The 20,275-nt window shown below is 39.1% G+C and overlaps 1 protein-coding gene across 1 annotated transcript in view; it reads left to right on the top strand.

The window, feature by feature from the left end:
- The window catches only part of col14a1a (collagen, type XIV, alpha 1a), a 160,504-nt gene that overhangs the window by 21,095 nt on the left and 119,134 nt on the right, over positions 1-20,275 (top strand). Inside the window, 2 exon segments of the mRNA XM_042490363.1 lie at positions 467-610; positions 1,490-1,585. Of these exon segments, the coding sequence (XP_042346297.1) occupies positions 467-610; positions 1,490-1,585 (240 nt within the window).

Below are 20,275 nucleotides of genomic sequence, written 5' to 3'. Positions count from 1 at the left end.
AGGAGAGGGCACAAGCACACACACACTTGTTTCTTTGTGACGATCCATACAATTTATTTCAGGAATACTTTTCATTTTCCTAACGTCAAAACCTTAAACTTTCGGATCTTTAATCTTGCTAAGCTTCTCACAAGCCATTAATATAACATCAAAAACAGAATAAACTTTGCACCACAAAATGTCTCGGTTTTGTATTTTTTATTCTTTTTTTTGTGGCACAAAGACACACACAATAGTAAATTCACTAAAACAAACAACTGTTTTGACCTTGAATGTAATGTTTGTCTGCCTTCAGAATGGAGTATGTTAATCAGCTCTTCTGCAAAATTAGCTGCATAGTGGCTCCGTCATGAGAATATTAATATTTTGCTTCCAAGTATATTAATATAGCAACAAGAAACAGAAAAACCCTGAATGAAAAAATATTCTTTAGTCTAATCTTTGTCTCTTTTTCTGTCTCTGCCAGGTGGTCAGCAGAAGGAGATCATAATATCTAAATCTGACAATAAGGTGTTGATAACGGACTACAACCCCTTTAAGGAATACACGGTCAGTGTCATCAGTGTCAGCGGCAGCGAGCAGAGCAGACCACTAAAAGGCAGACATAAAGGTGTGTTCGTGCATTTTCCTTCTTTACTTATATTCTGTTGCTGTACTATAATGTCTAGTTCCACATACTCTGTTCTTCTCTCCTGTTACGGTATATACTCCTCTACTCTACTGTATTATAAACTGTTGTGGTCTTCGCTCTTGTATCAAAGTCAACCTTGGCTCGACCCATTCACCTCCCTTCCCGCCCACCCCATAGGCGCCCTCACACTTCCTATATTACGTTGTTACTGGTAGTGTTTCAACCTGAAGCTGTTCTGCAATATTTTGTGTGCATGCGACAAGTTCCGTCTGGCTGCGTTGTCAAGTGACGCTGCCTGGGCACATGTGAGGCGGATGCGGCAGGTGCCGTTCGGCTGTGAAGCAGGGTTAAATAACACCACCACCGGTTCTGTCCCGCCGCGTTTTCTGCTGACCCTGTCCAGTGGCGTTGCATGTGAACATGATAGATGCCTTTTGGCTTCACATACTTACATTGACAGCGCTGAAAGCGCGGCGCTATTCTATGAGTTTGGAATGAAAATGGACTTGCTTTCCTTTCCTTTCCTTTCCTTTCCTTTCCTTTCCTTTTCCTTTCCTTTCCTTTCCTTTCCTTTCCTTCTGTTTCCTTTTGTTTCCTCCAGTTTCCTCTCCTTTCCTGTCCCCTTCTCTGCTTTGCATAATGCTGTACTAACTTTATTCTGATGTGCTGTACTCTATTCTTTTATCTTGTTCAACTCTGCTATATTTTAATCGCTTCTTTACTGTATTGTCTATGTATCAATCTCTGTGCTTTCCTTTTTGGTACATGAAGAGCCAGATAAAGAAAGGACTTTCTAAAGTCATTGTTTATTCTATGTGGTTTGGTTAACTTGTGATTAATCTGTTTAATCTGCTGCAGCTGAAAGAGTTGAGAGTGACGGAGAAGACAAGACTGAGCCCGAGAGGCTGACTGAGTCAGTTGTACCTCCTGAGGATGCCAACGAGATCTCTGGAGGTAGGACAAACGCACACAAACACTGTTTCCAGGAGAGGAGGCCATATACAAATCCATGTGCTCACATGGACGTATAAAATTAAATGAATTGCGCTGAGTCTTACTCCTCCTAAAGAGTCCTCCAGTCAGTTGCCATAGTGATGTTTGGAGGGAGGAAAAACAGCCATCCGTGTTGTCTTTAACACCAGCTCCATAGATCAGACAGGCAAAAATATGAGTGTGGTGTCTGTCCGTGTCCAGTTGGATCCAACTGCAGAGTGTTTCCCCCCCCATGCAGAGTTTGTGTGCAACCAGTTAATAGCAGAATCCACCTTTTAAAGCAATACCCAGACAGACATCGGCCTGGTGGTCTACTTACCCACCAAGTGAGAGTAAAGATGCCAAAACCATCTATGCTTCAATGGTGAATCATTCACAGTGGTGCTTTGTGGAAACTCTTTACCATATGCAATTCTGAGTGAGGTGACCGTGACTCCTGATATTAGGCGATGAGTGTCCCACAATGTTAACGTCTGTGCGGTTGACTGTTAATTTAAGCTCTCCTCCTCAACAAGACTGTCTGGCTTTCTGTCTGTTTGTTACTAAAACCAAGATGCTCTTACAGTTGGCAGAATTATTGTCTTCATATTTAAATGGCTAATATTTCAACCTCCACTGAAATGCGAGTATGTGCTTGCATAGAAATGGTCCTCTTTGGATTTCTTTACCATAACTGTGAGTTAAGTGAGGAACTCGTGGTATTATTGATCGTGTGTGTTGTGTGTGCGTCTCTGTGTGTGCTTCTGTATGTGTTAAAAGATTGAGCTATTGATTTGCTGACTCTGGCATGAATGATTCTTGTGGCTGAATCTGAGACACTCCAAATGCTACTGATGTGTGAATGGGATTGTTTTTATAAGATTTATAAGTCACTTTCCTTGAATTTGGTGGTAAGGGGCTTATCGCCACAATTTTTGCTAATTGCTTGGCTCATTTGTGTTTTGGTGTGCATGGTGATCATTTATCATGGGCATGCAAAGGAAGATACTCAGGAAATTGTGATTGTTGAATAGGGTTTTAAAAAAAGTCCATCCTCAAGTTACTATGAGTCAGAATTTTTACGGATTATAACCCCCTATGTATTATTTGCACAGTATAATTTCACTCTTGCTATATGTGCGGTTCATATTTGCTGATAGAGCAAGAGAGGCATTCACACCAGACACACACACACACACACACACACACACACACACACACACACACTCACGCAAACACACAGAAAGCAAGAGAGAGAGCATCACTGTGCAGTTAACCATGTTATAAAATGTATTTATAGACACTTTGCATTTGTGAATACATAATGAATTGGCTCTTGGGTGGAGATGAAAACATCGATAGTAAATCAAAGTAAATTTCATATTGACTGCAATCTCTGGTAACACTTAAGCGCCCTTATCACAATGTATTAACCTGTATACCGAGCTATGGAAAAGTATTAAATTTGCAATAAATAGTGTGTCATTATCATATCTATATTCTGATCCTACAGTTAAACAAAAAGAAGATATACTTTTTCTTTATGGAAAATGCTGTAGTGTCGCTGTGCACAATGCTTTCTTTACAAAAAGTGTTAAAATGAGCTGAAACACAATACAAACTAAAACAGCATTTTACTGAGTAAAAAAAATAGGCCTTGTTGTTTTATCAGAGATGGTAATTTCAGCAGATTAATTTTCAGATCCAGCGGATTGATTTTGTGGTTAATCAGGGCAAGTCATATCAGGTCAAAAATCCACAAAATCAGTCATAAATTGTGTGGTGACTAGGGATGCACGATATTGGATTTTTTGCCGATATCTGATATACCTATACATAACAACTTATTTGGCTGATAACTAATATTGATGTATCCACTTTTTTTTCTCCACCTAATTTTAGTGATCATCAAGTCTCTTCTGTAGCGGAATTAACATCATATTATGCATGCGCTTATTGTGATGGCCCACCAGCAGATGAAGACATAAAATACAATGCTTTTCAATGTATGTATATTCATTTAATGCGCAAAACAAGAAAAAAATACTTCAACTTATGGTTGATTTTGTTGAAGACAAATATCATTTCCATTTTCGGTTTCTTCAAACATAGAGAGCAACATGGTGTGTCAGAGCCGACCCCGGGCTGATTTTGTTTTGGTAAAATACACAGCTGTGCTTGTGAGATAGTGGTGTGCTCAAAGACTATCTTTATCATAGAAGAAAAATCTCAATCTCAAGAAAAAAAACACAGGTGCTGTTGAAGAAAAGGGTCACTACATGGGAAGGAAAAACAAACTTCAGTCACTCATACGTGGTGCAGGAACAAATGCACTTGCAATAAGTTAAAAAAGCCTTTATTCAAAACATAGCTACTTGCATTAAAACACCCAAAACAACCGACCGGTTTCGATCCTAAGGTCTTCATCGGGGTGTAAAAGGGTTAACAGCTGGGGCAGCTTAGACAAAAAAATGTGAGCTTGCATGGTAAACTTGCCTGCCATACACTTAATCACTAAATAGAAACTTTAACCACCACTGAACCCATTTAAAAACTCACCCATAACTTTTTAAAACTAAAAACCAATGAAAAACATTTAAACTGTAATGACACTCTCTCAAACACACACAGGTTCAGATTGTTCTTTTCCTCTTCTTTGCTTCTTGCTCTCCTCCTTGTCTTCCTTTCAGTAGGTAGATTAAAAACTGGTTTTCCTTCAGTTTGCTGTTATCAGAACCACTCACCATTCACTGCAGCAGAGGTGACCTTGATTGGTGTTCTGCTTCGTACCTGTTGGGGATTATGATAATATCCTGCTGTGCTTCAATAGAATCTGTGAATCTACCATACTCTGTGTGTGTGTGTGTGTGTGTGTGTGTGTGTGTGTGTGTGTGTGTGTGTGTGCGCACGCACACCTGTGTATGCAGCTTTATGTACTGTAGTGATGATGATGATGTCTCAGTGTGGGAGACTGCTCTTTTATGTTGCACCGTAACGTGTGGCTGCTTCTCTATCTCTGCTTCTCTATCTCTGCCTCTCTGTCAGGCTTTGTGTGTGTGTGAATGTGTGTGAATGTGTGAATGTGTTGTGTGTGAATGTGTGTGAATGTGTGTGTGTGTGTGTGTATTTTATGTTACAGTGGTGATACCAATGTCCACAATGCTTCATGGCATTATATGAAGCCTGTGTGAGTGTGCGCATGTGCGTTTGTGTGTATATTAGCAATGCTAACCCAGTCCATCAACACTTTGTTCCAGAGTAGTAATCAGCTTGCTTTTATGTAGGGGTGTTTTGTTTACAAAACCTTTCATTAACAGCTGGCTCATAGTCTCATCTCCTCTCTGATGTGTATATGTGGGTGTGTTTGTGTGTGTTGCAGACATCAGACAAGTTGGTTTTCTTTTTGTGTGTGTACTACATTGTATATGTGGATCACACCTCAGTCATAAAATTTTGCAAAGAAATTATGGTTGTTTATTTATCATCATGAAAAATGTATTTATAAATACACTTAACGGTGTTTTGCATATCACCTTGGCAAGTGAAGGTCAAAAAATGCAGAAAATTCAGAAAAAGAAAAAATATTCAGCAAACTTAAGCTTGTTATCGTTGGCTGCCTATATCAAAAGCTTCCTGGAGCACAAGAGTGTGCTTGTGCAGGTATGTGTGCACATGTGTTTGTGAACATCTAACTTGATTTGAAGTTGCTCAGAAGTGTTTTAAAGTAGAGGGGGGAGGGCCATTAGCTAAAGGAAGTGTCACGAAACTTCCTCCTCTCTCAGTAAAATAACTAGCTTAGCCACCCACTTTTCTTCTAAAAGTACGCAACAAATTACTTAACCGCATCTTGCAGAGTGTAAGCACAGGCTGCTGTGAACTAAATACGGACTGTCCATGCCAGGAGATTTAAATGAAACTAATTTTCTGTCTGCTCTTGGGGTGTCATTGACTGAGTCTGGCTCTGAGCAAACAGGAAAGGGTTTAGAGGCAGATTTTACCTTGGTGCGTAGTTTGTAGTCTGTCCAAGTTTCCCATATTGATGTCCGTCATTTGTACAGTAGGTCGGCACCCTAAAAATCGATGATTCGAATCATCGGTCAGGGACTCCCGAGTCCAATCTCAGTTTGGAGAGAGGACTGAAGCATTTTTTGCAGACTCTAAATCAATCAGTGATCTGAGCACCGGATTCAGCTGCTCACTGCTGGAAGATGTGGAGAGAATTCCTTCTCTCTTTGAATATCAGTTTCTGAGTTGAAGTGTCTGACTTTGTTTTTTCTCTTTGCTGTGTCATTGTCTGCAGAGAAAAGCAGCATAAATACCTCAGCATGCTGCAGTGATTTAAAATCATAGTCTACTGTGCAGGATAGAAATAACATTCAAATGATAGACGACTGTAAATCAGATTCATCTTGGGAATTTCTGAGTCACATTGAGCCATCGTCATTCACTACCGTTAAATGAAGTACTATATCACCCTGTGAAATCAGTGAAGTTATTCCTTGCATAGTTTGTTAATGAGAAACAACAGAGAAACATAATTACTGTGAAACATAATTGCCTTATCTTTATTCGCCACTAACCAACCTCCAGTAATTACAATGAATAGACAGGACACATAACATGTTTTTATTTATAAGTTGAATTGAAAACCTGAATACATGTGTCTAACTTTTAGTTCTTCAACTGTTTAAAAGAAAGACTTTTTTCTTGAGGACAGAAAAAAAGAGGTGGGAGAGACAGGCATACTGGGTGAATCATACAGTGGCATAGGCAGTGGGGAAATATTTATGTTCTTTGTGAAACTGTACATGTGTGTGAATCCTACATAGGTCGATATCATCATAGCAACTATAAAAGAGAAGTTACTTCTGAGAGCACTTTGTGAGTGTGTGTATGCAGTTAGGTAACACTCTTAAATATTAAGTTTTATCAATTATTTCTTGCTGCTAAGACTTATGTGTTTGCTTTATCTTGAAAGGCTTGGCGATAGAAAGTACTTTTATAAGTTATTTGTCTGGTTTCAATTTTGTTCCAACCTCCTCGACCCTGATTAAAAAAACAAACGAAAACTATATATGGTGTAAATTCACATTTATATTAGAAATGTCCATTTCTCAAAGAAAATGTTCATTTCCGAACATTGTCATAAATTTGCTTGTAATAACAGAAAGGCAGATCTACAACGAAGACCGGGCCTCACAACCACAAAATTATTTAAAAAAATAAAGATAATAATAAATGAAAAAAAAAATAGCAACTTGCCAGTTGGAATGCCAGCAAAGTTTGTCCGTTCACTTTCCACATGTTTCTGTCGGTTCTGCCAACAAAAGAGTCTCTCCGGACTCCTTAATCAACTGGCTGCATTTAGAAATGGCGGTTTCAGTGCTTGACATTCCTACTTTAGTCTTGCAGTCCAATGTGTCAAAACATCAACATCTACTCTTTCCAGTTTGGACTGAGACATGCAGACAGAGCAAATACTGTATAATGCTATTACACATGGGGCCATTTGACATCAGCTCAGGAGGTTGCCATTTTTGCTCGGTTGATTCAGTGGTTCCATTTTGGTTCATCGCCTACAGAAACTTTCAGAAGCCTCTCTTGTGGCAACATTGCTCACATTTGTCATCTCTGATATTTATATATAATTATCCCAAATGGATTTTACATAGATTATTTTCATAGATTTTCATGTTGTTTTTACCCATGCTAGCATCATGACTCTCAAGATTGCAATGCCGGTTGGTTCAACCCTGTCTCCTAGAAATTACGTTTGTATATTACTAAACTGTTTCTATAATGAAATTGCGGTGGCAATGTAATCACTGCCTGGATTATACTTAGAGACAAATTTTCTTCAAGTACATCAAACACTGCATTTATGTACCGCACTGAAATGTCAGGGAGGTGGTCATTGTGGATGGCGGGCGTACAAAGTGCAGGACTGTGAGCAGAATCCTGGGTTGGGGTCCAGACTTCTGTCTGTGGTTAGTTTTAGGCAACAAATCCCATCAGCCTCAGCTGCACTCTGTGTTTGGCAGTAATTAGCAAGCTAAAACACTAATTTCAACAAGGTAACAATGCACATCAGTATGTTGTCATCATGACTGTGGGAAGCAATGAAAAACAACATTTTGTTATTTAGGTTAGTGGACTTGATGTATGGGCATGTCATTCCACTCTCTCTGCTGTTCTTTACTGTAAACGCTACAATTAAAGTGATATTTTGGCAAAATGTCTTTTGCTCTTCAAATGATAAATGTAATGTTAAAGCCATAGCTTTTTGTTCTATTATCTACTGTATTAACAGTTGGCCATTACTCCTGGTTTCATCCGTGTCTCATCCAAAATAAAGTCAGTCAGGAATTTTGCAGCCAATAATAACAAATATCTTTGTTTTGCTTATCAAAAACAAGAATGAATCCATTAGTAGTCCCCTGTGCAGGACAGTAATATATTTTCTTTGGGAATTGGCCCTAAACAATGTTTCCTCAGAAATAATAGTCATTATTTGGACAGCTGCGTGATTTTTAGATCAGAGGACATCTGTGTATGTGTGTGTGTGTGTGTGTGTGAATGTGTGAATGTGTGTGTGAATGTGTGTGTACTGTGGGTGTGTCCATGGCTGTATTTGTTACAAATGTGGGTCAGTAGCCTCCAGTAGTAAAACAGATGGTTGTTGCCCTGCAGACCATAAAGATCTAAGAGATACTGTAAGTCAGCAGAGGTTTCTCTAATCAAAGCCTCAAGCAGTAAATTTCTGTTTTCTTTCCACTGACACTGAGTTTTCACCTGGCCCATTTTTTAAGAAGCTGACTAAATGGGTTTTAGTTTTGATCTGTTGAAAAATAACCAGATATTTTTAAAGAAACCATACTGAAACATGTTTTTAAAATTACACTGTTGATTTTATTTCCTTTATTGTACTTGCCTTTCCTTAAAGTTACTTAGCCAGATCAACTTTGGTATCAATACCAATTGTCTAATTAAATGCTTGACTTGCTTTTGTTTTAGCTTTTGCTTATAATCAGAGAGCTGGGCCAATAGATTACACCAACAACTGGAAATCATTGAGCAATAAAGGGCAAAAGCCTTTCTTTTCTTCCATGCTACAGTGCCTTTTTCAATACATATCGCCTAATAGGATGTGAGCCGAATGTTGCCTTCCTCACTCCATGACTGGAGCTTTAAACCAGCGCTCACACAGACTGACACGCGCAGATTGCACCCAAGGGACAGGCGTAGTTAAAGTTGAACTAGAGGCCAATGAGATTCTGTTGACATTCACCACTGTGATGGTGAAAGAGGGGGAAATAGTCCTGGAGTATCCATCACATCTGCAGAGGGTAACAAACACACACCTGGAGAGTGAGGCTTATATATTTATAGCCAACCTTAATTCCTAACATTATCATTAATTTCAGCCTTGGCCCTCCTGAGATAAGTGTGTGTTCATCCTTCCATATTCATCATGTTGTTAATTCCCAGTTTTCACATTGATTTCGTCTCCATCTCTCCATCTCTTTGTGCACATGTGTGTGCATGTCTGTATGTGCGCTTGTGTGTCTTACTTTATTTATTGCCCTATTAGTTTCCAGAATTACCAGTCACAGACTTACTCTGTCGTTTTATATTTTGCCCTGTATTTAACTTAATTCATAGCCTCACCATTCAGCTGGTGTTATGCTCAGTGGCTGCACAGGATGTTTGTGGCCAATGAGATGTGTCACTAGGCTAGCATATAGTCAGAGAGACTGAGCGAGTTGGCCAAAACCGATACCACAAATGAAAGGAGACAAAAGTGAATTCATGCAGCCCGTTCAAGTACACGTTTAGGCTTCAAACTAACTGGCATATGATGCTATCAGTTTCTGTGAGTACCTCTAAACATTACATCACTTCTTTCCATTTGAGAGCAAAAAGAGCCAGCTATGCATGTCAGCGCTAAAAGGCATGACAGGCTCCAAGAAATTTAAAATTGATGTCGTAAATGGGATTCACAAATGATGTGAAAATGCACAGTTTCAATGTGAGCTCATGTGTAGTGTGAAGGGGAAGGTAAGGAGAGCGCTAAAGAGAAAGTATTAAAATAAACCGAAATGAAAAGTGAGGCGGCAAAGAGTGAACTCAGGTAAGTGTCCTCCAGAGATGCACTTTTTGTCTCCATTTGTCCCGTATCACTTAACACTTTTTCTATCACCGCAAGTTGTGTTTTACATTTTACATTGGACGTTTGCCAGCTGCTGAATTATTCCTGTTGAGAGGAGCTAAAGAAATATCATCCTCACACATGGATGTGCGGTTGGAGACTTGGGAGTAGGTCAGCCATTGCTCACTTGGACGTGTGGGTGTGTGTGTGCATGCGTGTGGTCTCTGTGCTGGCCAGACTTCTGTCCTTGTCCTCGATTAACTGAGGGGGTTCATGGCTGAGTTGAGCTAACTGTATGACAGTGCTTAACAAGTGCATGTGTGTGTGGATGGGTTAATGGCATTTCGCTCATTAGTCACAAGGACTCCTTAAGTGCAAAGGTTAATTAGAATAATAAGCGTCCTTTCCCTCCCTGAATTTCCCCTGCTATAGCTTCTCTTGTCTCCCTCTTCATCGTCACAAATGGAAGTTTTATCACACTGTATGATTCAGTGTGTGTAGTACCAGCGAAGCCACTTTGGCTTTACCAGTTTTCTGCAGAAACAAGTCCACTGCACATGTTGGTTAACCGGAAATTAGCCAAATTGAGAACAATGTGTTTGTAAGAATACAAAAAGCACCGGCTGTGGAACAGCACATTTTTACATCAAGTTTAACTTTCACATCATATATATCAACTATTGTGGGAAAATGTTATCTTAGACAACACTGCCTGAAATACAATACCTATCTTGACATTTTACATATGTGATTAGAAGTGACATTAGTTCATAAAGTAATTTAAGGTCTACATTTAGAACCAAAGTACCGTAAGTTCATAATTTATTTGTTATCATGCTTTTTTTTTTATTTATAGCTCTGCGCCACCTCCTGCTTTATATAACACCAATTTTTTTCCCTCCTTCCCTCTTTATGCATTTACTAGTGTTTCCAACACTGGAGAGGCAAGCATTTTTTTTATATGTGTGTCTCTCTGTGATCATTCTGTGTCCCCTCTCTAAATACGGAGGTTTTTGCGGGCCCGAGAACAACTCTTCATGAGTTTTACTCAGCAGTTTGTTGAGTTTGAGTTGGGATTGAGAGTTGAAGAAAAAAAAAGTTTAATCATTACACTCAAGACTCCCTCTCAATCAGTTTGTGGTCAGATCAATCAGAGCTGATCAGGTCAATGGATTAGAGGAGCAGCTGCTGCAGAGGCAAGTAAAAACAAAGTTTGTTTTGCTGGTTAGACCCAACACTGGACGGCAAGGTGTGCCGTTCCCATGGGAATGTGCCTGGTTTTATGTAAAATAGGTTGAAGAATGATAGACAACATTAAAACTATAAGAATTAAGGAACAGTTGAGTTTCCTTTTCGCTGTGCTTGGCACTTTTTTGCTGCATCTGTTCCCAGACTACACTCAGCCGTGAGAGAGAGGGCGAGAAACACAGCTCCAAAAAATCTAAATGTGGCAGCAAATGCTGATAATATGGCGGTGCGCCACAAATAACTGAGTGTTTGGGAAACCCAGATTTAATCACTCTTTCTTCATCCGCTCCTCATGCCTTTTTACATTCTTTACATTTTTCCACTTTGTTTTACTACCTGACCCTTCTTAACCCCTTTTGTCCCCTGAGCTATCTTGTCAATCTCTTTCTCCTCTCCAATTTTCTCCCTCTGCTGATCCCAACGGTTCAAACTTTGCAGTTAACAAAGCACATCTGATCTTGAACTGCTGTTTGACATTTTGAAGAGAGAGGTTTTCATTGTTCAAAAGCTGGTGGTTTAAAAACTGATGTTGTATCATTTGTGGAATATGGGCAAATCATACCTCTGTTTTGCATACGTTTCCACGGTTTTTCAGTGGCTCATAATAACTGGTTTTGCTGCAGTAAATCCTTCTTATACAGCTTCCTGACTTTGCCACAGAAGTGCTTACAGTTACTGTACCTTCACTTGAGTTGATAATTACATGCATCTGTCAAATAAATAGATGCTTGTGCTTGAATAAGTCTACAAAAAGCGACTACAAAATAGAAACATGGGGTGGGCTGTCAGGCAAAAGTGTCCCTCCTGCAGAATTGATAAGTAAGCTAGTATTGTATTGAGCAGTGACACAAAAAAGCTTAGTATGAGAGCCACACCCATCTCTAAAGTTGTGTGTGCATCGAGCTAAAAAATAACCAGACATGATAAGAGGGACTCAACTTTCAAAATAGAAACCCACTCAGTTCGACAAGTGTGTGTGTGTGTGTGTGTGTGTACCAGACAGAGAGATTAGAGGAAGACAAATAGAAAGAAAATAGCAGGCAAGGCAAACAGAGACAGGTAGAGATGGAGCGACAGACTGAGGTAGAGAGAGAGAGAGACAGTTTATAGTCTATGTTTTGCTTTCAGCATACATATAACGTTTGTTCTGTCAGAGCGTCTGTGTACTCAGTGAAGTAGAACAGAACAAGACAGTGGATTAAAGATCAGGAGGCCAAGCAGGGAGAGGTCTCGGGTGTACAACACAAACCGCCTAAAAACAGCTGTCGGATTACACCTCAAACCCCACTGGATCACACTACTTACACAAACACACACACACACACACACTCACGCCTACACTCACATAGGCCCACAGGTCTCACAGATGAATATGAATGTTTGTGCTTGGCTGAGTTTGTCTTGAGTTGCTCTGAGGGCCACTGAGCAAACGACAGGTGTATCAATCTGCTGCCTGTCTCTTGATTGAATAAACAAGCCAATAAAACAAAGAAAATCTTGTTTTTGAGCTCCTGTGTGCCACCAGTGTTTATTGGGAGAACCAGCCTGCTCTGAGATTATGCTCAGGTTGTTTTAGAGTCACTGGCACCAGCTACTTCATTTTTTATTTATGAGAAAAAAGTGTATTTTAAAGCAATACTGATCTTTGTTTTACTGGTGTATTGATTATTTCCAGTGCCACAATTTTACAAAATCTTGACAATCTCAACTTTCAGGTTCATTTGCTTGCTGTTCTTGGAGTTTCGTTAATATTACATGAGCCATAATTGTCTGTATGTTTAAATTTATATTTTTCGGTGCCCTTTTTCTCCACGTTGACATAATAGTCAAGCTTTGAAAACATTTGACAAAACAATGCTCACCTTTCACAATCTTAATGTCTATTAAATAGCTAATTTGGAGTTTTTGGATCATATCACATGATTTCCATCAGCGATGATGACCAACAAATTACCTATTATATTCTACACTTAATTTTATGAAGACAAGAGGTAATGCCTTTTCTTCAAAAAATACCTCACCCACAAAATAATCATTTATGTATCAATTATTCATGTTGAGTTACCTAGAATTCATAATGAAATCTTCTCACATGCCTCTGCTGAAAGAATCCATATACCGCAAACATTGTTGATTAATTGAAGTAAACGGGGACCACATTCAAAAACAGCAAAATTATATCAAAACATTTGTTTACAAACTCAACACAAGTTGTGCAGTATAGTCCAAATCTCATTCATCCAGTTTTATGGTCAGTGCCTCCCAAAAACCTTGCGTTGCCTTGCCTTCAGACCTGTCTGAATGGGACTAAAAGTTAAAGCATAGATACGTTTATTTTTTCCCCTTTTTCACCAACATGGAATAGTCCCCTCGCCTGATTTTAAACCGTTAAGCATTTCCAAAAATAAATTGGTTGGAAAACCAAAAAGTTGATTTTCAGCTGGAACCAAAAAAAAAATAACATGATGACATCAGTGGGCGTGGCATATTATATGAATTGGAAAGTAACAACAGAGAAGTCAAGTAATGCATTATTTTTGTTTTTTGATTTTTTTCTAGGTAGGCTATCGGTGGGATCCACCATCTTGCTTCTACCGTTTACGTCTGTCAAGCATTGTTCAATGCCCTCTGTGGATGACACATCCTTGGTTACAGTGGTTCTGGTCAAAACTGGGTGAATGGTGGTTTGCTAGATAGCACTGATGTTCCAAGAATCCTGAATAGAACTGGTTCAAGAACCAAAGCTTATTTAGTGGAAAACAAGTATTTTAGTCCTGGCAATTGATAAGACGTTCCCTAATTTTGGCAGCAAGCTAGCTGTGACCTAGCTAGAAATGACCACAGTGTGAACATGGGATTTAGTTGGTCAAACAGTTATTTTCACATGATTACCATCTTCTGGGAAGTGAGAATCATAGAAATTTAGTATAAATTAACCATAAAGTTTTGTCTCTTCTTTGGCAAATGCAGTTAAACAGGTGTACATGAAGTTATGGTATGGAAAAGTGCCTAGAAAGGTCATATTTTCACTCCATCATGTCTGTCTCTTTAAATGCTCTCCACATTTTCATCTCAGTTTGGCAGAGCACTTAGCAAGCACACCTACACATGGGCAGATGAGGTGGAAAGGAGCAGACTGTATTGATTTAAAGTGGACATTTTCTCTACAGCATGCAGGAAATAGCTTATATTGAAACATTAACTTCTACATGATAAACAGCAGACAGGAGAAATAGATCCTATTACTATTCATCCTGAAATGATACATTGGGAAAATATCATACAAGGGTGACCATAAAAGTGGGCAGTTCACCCACTGTATAATATTTCCATTTCATCATTTCACTAGAGTGTATTTTAGTACCAAGTGGATTAATACATCAAAATTAAACAAATCAATGTGTGTTAAACTATTTGGGAATAAATGTGCAATTACTTTTGTAATAAATTACCTTATGTTAGAGGTGAAGTGCTCTTCTGAAAGCTGGTTCACGCAGGAATCAAACTTTTACAAAGAGAATACAGGAAATGTTCTCACTAATGTGGGGACTGTCGCTGCTACTATCCATCTATCTGCATGCCTGTCACTGTTCGCAATGTTAATTCCAGACTCGGAAACACAATCACAGTGGCGGGGGAAATAAAACTTAACTAGAGAGAGATTGAAATGACAGCACACTCTGTCTGATCCCTGGCTAAATAGAGGTCAGCAATAAATCACGTCCGGCTGGAAAGAACTATTGTTAATGAGAACAGAGAAAGCGAGGATGGAGATGATGACAAAGTTTTCTAAACTAGATAAGAGTGTGTGTTTGGAGATCTGTTGTGTGTGACTCTCCGTATTTATTTGTTTGTGTATTGTGCATTACTCTCCCAACTATATCCATATGTTTGAGTGTGTGTGTTACTTTGGGGGAGTGGGGGATTACAAAGCAATCTGCTTTGCTTCAATTAATCTGGTCTGCTTTGCGATAACATGTGCATGTGTTCATATGCTATATTTGTGTGTTGCTGCTACTTTTACAGCTACTGACTATGGCATACACTTCTTGTCGACCCGTGGTTGGTATAGCTATGTCACTTTCACTTTGATGAGTCAAAATGGTGTTTATTTCCTCTGTCATATGGATGCTCAGTAAAGCCTGGACTTCCCTGTTGGACTGTTTGTTCATGTTTTCTTACATTTTTTCGTTAAGAGCTGTTGTGATTTGTGTTGTCTTTTGTCAACATGTGTAACAGCTTTTTAAAAATGGCGGTTTCCGATGCTGCCTTGGCTGTGTTCAATCACTGTACACCTATGTCTCAGCCATTTAATGTACAGTAGAGGACTTGGAACGGGCGGTGTTGTCTTTGATGTATGTGGGAACAGGCAGATGAAAAAATGTGTGGGTCCCAGATACTAATTAACATGAAGGATGAACACATCAACAACTGAAGTGGAAAAGAAGCAGGACATAAATATTCAAAATACAAAAGAAAAGCAATGCAAGTTGAACATTTGGACACATTTGAATCCCAGAGACACCAGAATAACTGTAATTATGAAAGTAATCATGCACTAACATAATTTCGCAGTTTACAGTCAGGTATGCATATCTTTCTTAATACCACGTTAAAATAATGGGAGGGAGAAGCAATATGGGGGGAGACTCAGTATATTGATAATCAATCTGTTGTGCAGGTAATTTAAGGTCAAAAGGTTTGCGGGTGTGGGAGGGAGCTGACACACACTCTGTGGTAATTGGCGGTAGAGGTTAACAACTTTGCAGGAGCAGGTGATGCGAACACAACAAGAAAGGGGTTTTCTTACAGCTACGCTCTTTTATCTATGAAAAAGTTTTTCTGGTCTGAAAATGCCCGACGTCTTCGTTGCAGCATGTCTGTTTTTGCTCTGCTAGAAGTTGCAGCCACCCAACAGTGGCTTCCATTGTTGCATTCACATTTTTAATACCCATTTCTCCACTCCCACACAAGTTAATTCAATTGTATAGGAGCCACATACTTTTTTCCCACAGCACTGCAGACTGCTCCATGGGTTGTAAAACGTGGTCCCTCCCTCTCTCATGGACACCAGGTGGACAGTCTGTCTAATCACAGGCTTGCATGCCAATTATGGTTGGTGCTTGTCCAATTGTGTACTCACATGTGAATGAGTCTGATGATGGCAGCGTCTTTTCTAATCACGTGCTTCTATGCAAATAAGGTTCAGATGTAGTTCAGCCAACCTCATGCTTCACAATCAATGAATATGAAGACAGAGACGCAAATCTGCAAATTTAGCCTGATGACATCAAATGTGTCAGTAACACTGGGGCACAGTACTGGTCTGCAACGGGGCTTGATGGTTTCGTGCCTTTTCAATTAAAATTTCAGTAATTTCACCACCCTTTATATTAGAAGAGAAATGGGTTGTGACATTGTTCAGAAAGTCTGGCCTTCAGTGCCTGTACTTGTGTTTATTGTATACAAGGTTCTCAATAGGCCTTTTCTTTAGATGGTCTTATGAAAAGTAACATCTGGATTTAGCTGCTTTGGTTTCGGGGTCTTGGTATTGTTCATGATGACTCATTGTCTCACTGTCATGGCTTGCTGAGACTCTTGAACGAAGCCATCATCGACATAATTAGTAACACCAGCTGGGAATAAAACCTCTAACATTAGCCACGGGTAAGGTCTGTTTACCTAGTTGTGAGTGAACATTTCTCATGTATATACACCTGAATCTATGTATGAAGTAAAATGTGCATATCTCTGTGAACACCTGGGAAAATAGCTGTGTAATTGCATTTGCAAAACAGCTGTTGAGTAATGAACATTATTGCTTTACTACTTAAACTAGCTATGGTTAGCAGCCATGCTCATATCTACAGAAATTAATAAAAAACCATATACCGACACAACTTTTGGTCGCTGAAACATTTGCTCAGCAGACACATTTTCTCGCTCATGTGAGTACCGGTCATTTCCTGGCTTGATTTTTGAAGAATGTTTAAATTAAGCCAAAGAAATCTGGCTTGAAACCATGAACACTTTGTTTAGTTTCATTTCCATGGTAAAGCTCGCTGTAACATGTAAAGTAAAGCTCAAACACTTGGTTCCTGTCATGTATACCAAGAAGTCATTATATTTGACTGAAATGAGGGTTTCGTCTCCAACAGCTGGCTGAAGTGTAATACACTCTCCAGCAGAGAGAAGAAAACTTGCCAAACTGTACTGCTGTAGAAGTATTTATGTCATCCATGACGTTAGAAACCGTCAGTGGATGGTGGAACTAAAAAGGTTGTTAAATGTAATACAGACACAGAGGATTGGCAAATTATTTAGGTACAGATATTTTGTTGCATGACTAATGCACTATGTAAAAAATGGCAAGTGTCCCTTTTTAACTCAAGCATCAAATCTGACCTAAACTGCGGCGTCTCTGCTATTTAAGGTCTGTTAAAAAATTAAGGACTGTGAATGTGTCAGCTCGAGAGCAGTTCAGTAATTCTTGCTCCTAGGGACGGTTGGTTCCCATATGAATGCATACAAACATTACAGCAGAGACTGACAGGTCTTGTGCTCTGCCATGGTGGTTTGTTTTAGTTAGTGGAGTGTTTAAGAAGGATATCTGTGCCAAACAAAGCCTGTCTCTTATTAGTTAGCCGCAGAGATGCACAGAGTGACGCAGAGGAGTGGCGAGAAGCACAGAAGAACAGGAGTAACCGTAGACTTGTACAAAGGAAAGACTTGGCACCACATAATCTGTCAATATATCTGTGGTATTTCATCAAATCTAAATACAGAGTTTTGCCCGCTCACCATTTTTCTCTATTCCTGCTTCACTTGTTTCCCATCTTCCCTTTCTCACTTTTTTCACCCTCACGCGCACAAAGACACAGTTCCCTACTGTTCCCCACAAACTGCACTTTGGCCTGCAGCAAAGGCGTTAGACTGGAAGAAAAAAGGGGGAAAGGACTATAGAAGAAGAGGAGGAGAAGAAAGGCAGATGGGGCTCAGAAGGAGCGTAGGGACCTTTGACAAGCCTGCTATTGTCTGGCAGAGAACAGGGGAGAGGGATTCAATACCATCTACGGCAGTCAGATACTGGAAGCATTCTCTTTGATATCCATTGTTGGAGGACAACACTGTTGTGTATCCCTGAACTATATTTCTTTGTGTCTATGTGTCTGTTTTACAGACATCTGCAACTTAATTGTTGAAGAGATGTTTATGTGATAGCAGATTCTTTTCGAAAACACTGAGGAAATTTAATTGTGAAAGTTGACAGTTTATTGACAAATTATATTCAGAGAGATGCTATGTTGAAATTGATTCAATACAGGGCATGATGTAAAACTGAAGAGGAATTTTAGTGAATTCACTGCCATCTTAGTCTCTGAAGACCCACTACTGCCATCTGGCTTTTTCTTGATTTTTCTTTATTATTTTATGTTTCTGACATCATCAGTTTTTTAATGTGCATTTTCTGTTATTGTTGTTTATTTACACACTGTGAATTTGTATTTTATTGTTTCCTGCTTTCTTTTATGTGTCCTTGTGTGTGACGCACTTTGTAACAGTAGAAAGGTGCTTTATAAATACAGTTATTATATTTTAAAAAAAACAAAAAAAAAACGATTCAAGTTCTTAACAAAAACTTCGACTCCTGTTACTTGAAATTCAGTCCAGCAAAAAATACACTCAGGTTTCTAAGGTTTTGCATAGACTTTATGTATCTCTCCTGTTGGGTGACTAGCTGCAAAACTGAGCATAATTTGTGATATTGGACTTTATTGATCATATTGTGACCACTATTTGTACAACTCAACACGTGCCCTAAAGCATGCGTTGTGTTTGGGCCACAATGACCTTTAACTTGACTGATCTGTAAAGCACTTTGGGTTGCCTTTGGGTATGAAATATGCTCAAAAAATTATCACACTGATACGAAAACATACAGTCAGAATGAAATAACAGTAAGATTGTGAGTCAAGGTTTCATGTATACTAAGATGGATTTTCTACCTTTAGCAATTATGGAAGTTGTTTCTCAGACTATAAAAAAAATGAATGGCAGCAAATTACTTCTCGAAGAAAAAAGACTCTTGATATCCAAGTAAACCGACAGTTTACAGACGTCAGCAGGGATAATGTCAAGGAGAGGGGCCACCTTGATTATTGGTTCATATGTAAAACACCAGTTGAAGGCCGTTCTCACCACTCTGCCAACAATAGACTAGGGAATGACCAGCAAGCTGTAATTAGCAGTAATTACGACCCTCTAATCCTTTGTTTACCATCTCCTTCGTCTGTCTCTACCCACAGTGTCAACAGCAGTTACTATAGATACTAAAACCCCCTGAATGTCTCTCGCTTTTTATCACAGAATGGTTCCTCAGCTTTCTTTGTGTAAAGCGCTTTTAAAGAGAAGAGAAGAAGCCTTTCTGGGGCTTAGACGTGGTTCTTTCTTTTCTTCAACCTTAGAGTTTCTTTAAAGGCCATGCTTGTTTGTTTTGTATGAAAGGAAACTCTACAAAGAATCATCTTAACACTCTTTGGCCTCTCAGCCTTTTGCCATTTTGGTGGAACTCTCAAACTAAGCTAAAACTTCTCTTTTCAGTCGTATAGTTGAATAATTAAAATCCTTTTCTTGTCCAGTTCAGGCCACTCTAAAGGGCATCAAATATATTGACTTTTTTAAAAGAATGCTCCTTCCGCTTCAAGAAATGGGGACATTTTGGCAAGAATAACACCTATGACCATTATGCACTTGAACTCTGTAGAATATATTCATAATTCTCTTGGCTTTTTCAAAGCATCACCTGAAGAGCATTTTTAAAATAGCATCTTGGCTTTTTATGCTATGCATTTGCAAATCAAAGATTGTCACCAGCTATCTCTTGACCTTGTTGTCTTCTCTTCGCTGCTCCGTCTGCCGTCTGTAGCAGATGGATGGTTCAAACAGTCAGACAGACACAGACAGCAGACAGAAGGCTCTGTCTGGAAAATCACTTCTTGAAATGAATTCCTGTGTGGTTTACTGTTACACAAGGTGTCTTTTAAGAATTTCAGTCTTGAGATAATTTTGGCTTTACATGATAGCACAGGTGGTACAGTAAATGTTACATATTTTTTAGGGAGGAAAAATGATTGCTTGCCAAAATACAGTAGTCTCAGCTCTTCCTGTCCATCTAATGTGTCATTCAGAGTCATTCGTGTGTGGATTCCTGACAAATTCGGATAAGACCAAGAAGGATGTTTTTCTTTTTTTTTTTCTTTAAATAGCTACTGAAC

This window comes from Plectropomus leopardus, chromosome 7 (genome assembly GCF_008729295.1).
Source record: "Plectropomus leopardus isolate mb chromosome 7, YSFRI_Pleo_2.0, whole genome shotgun sequence".
Lineage (NCBI taxonomy): Eukaryota > Metazoa > Chordata > Actinopteri > Perciformes > Serranidae > Plectropomus > Plectropomus leopardus.
This window is presented reverse-complemented; position numbering and strand designations above follow the sequence as displayed.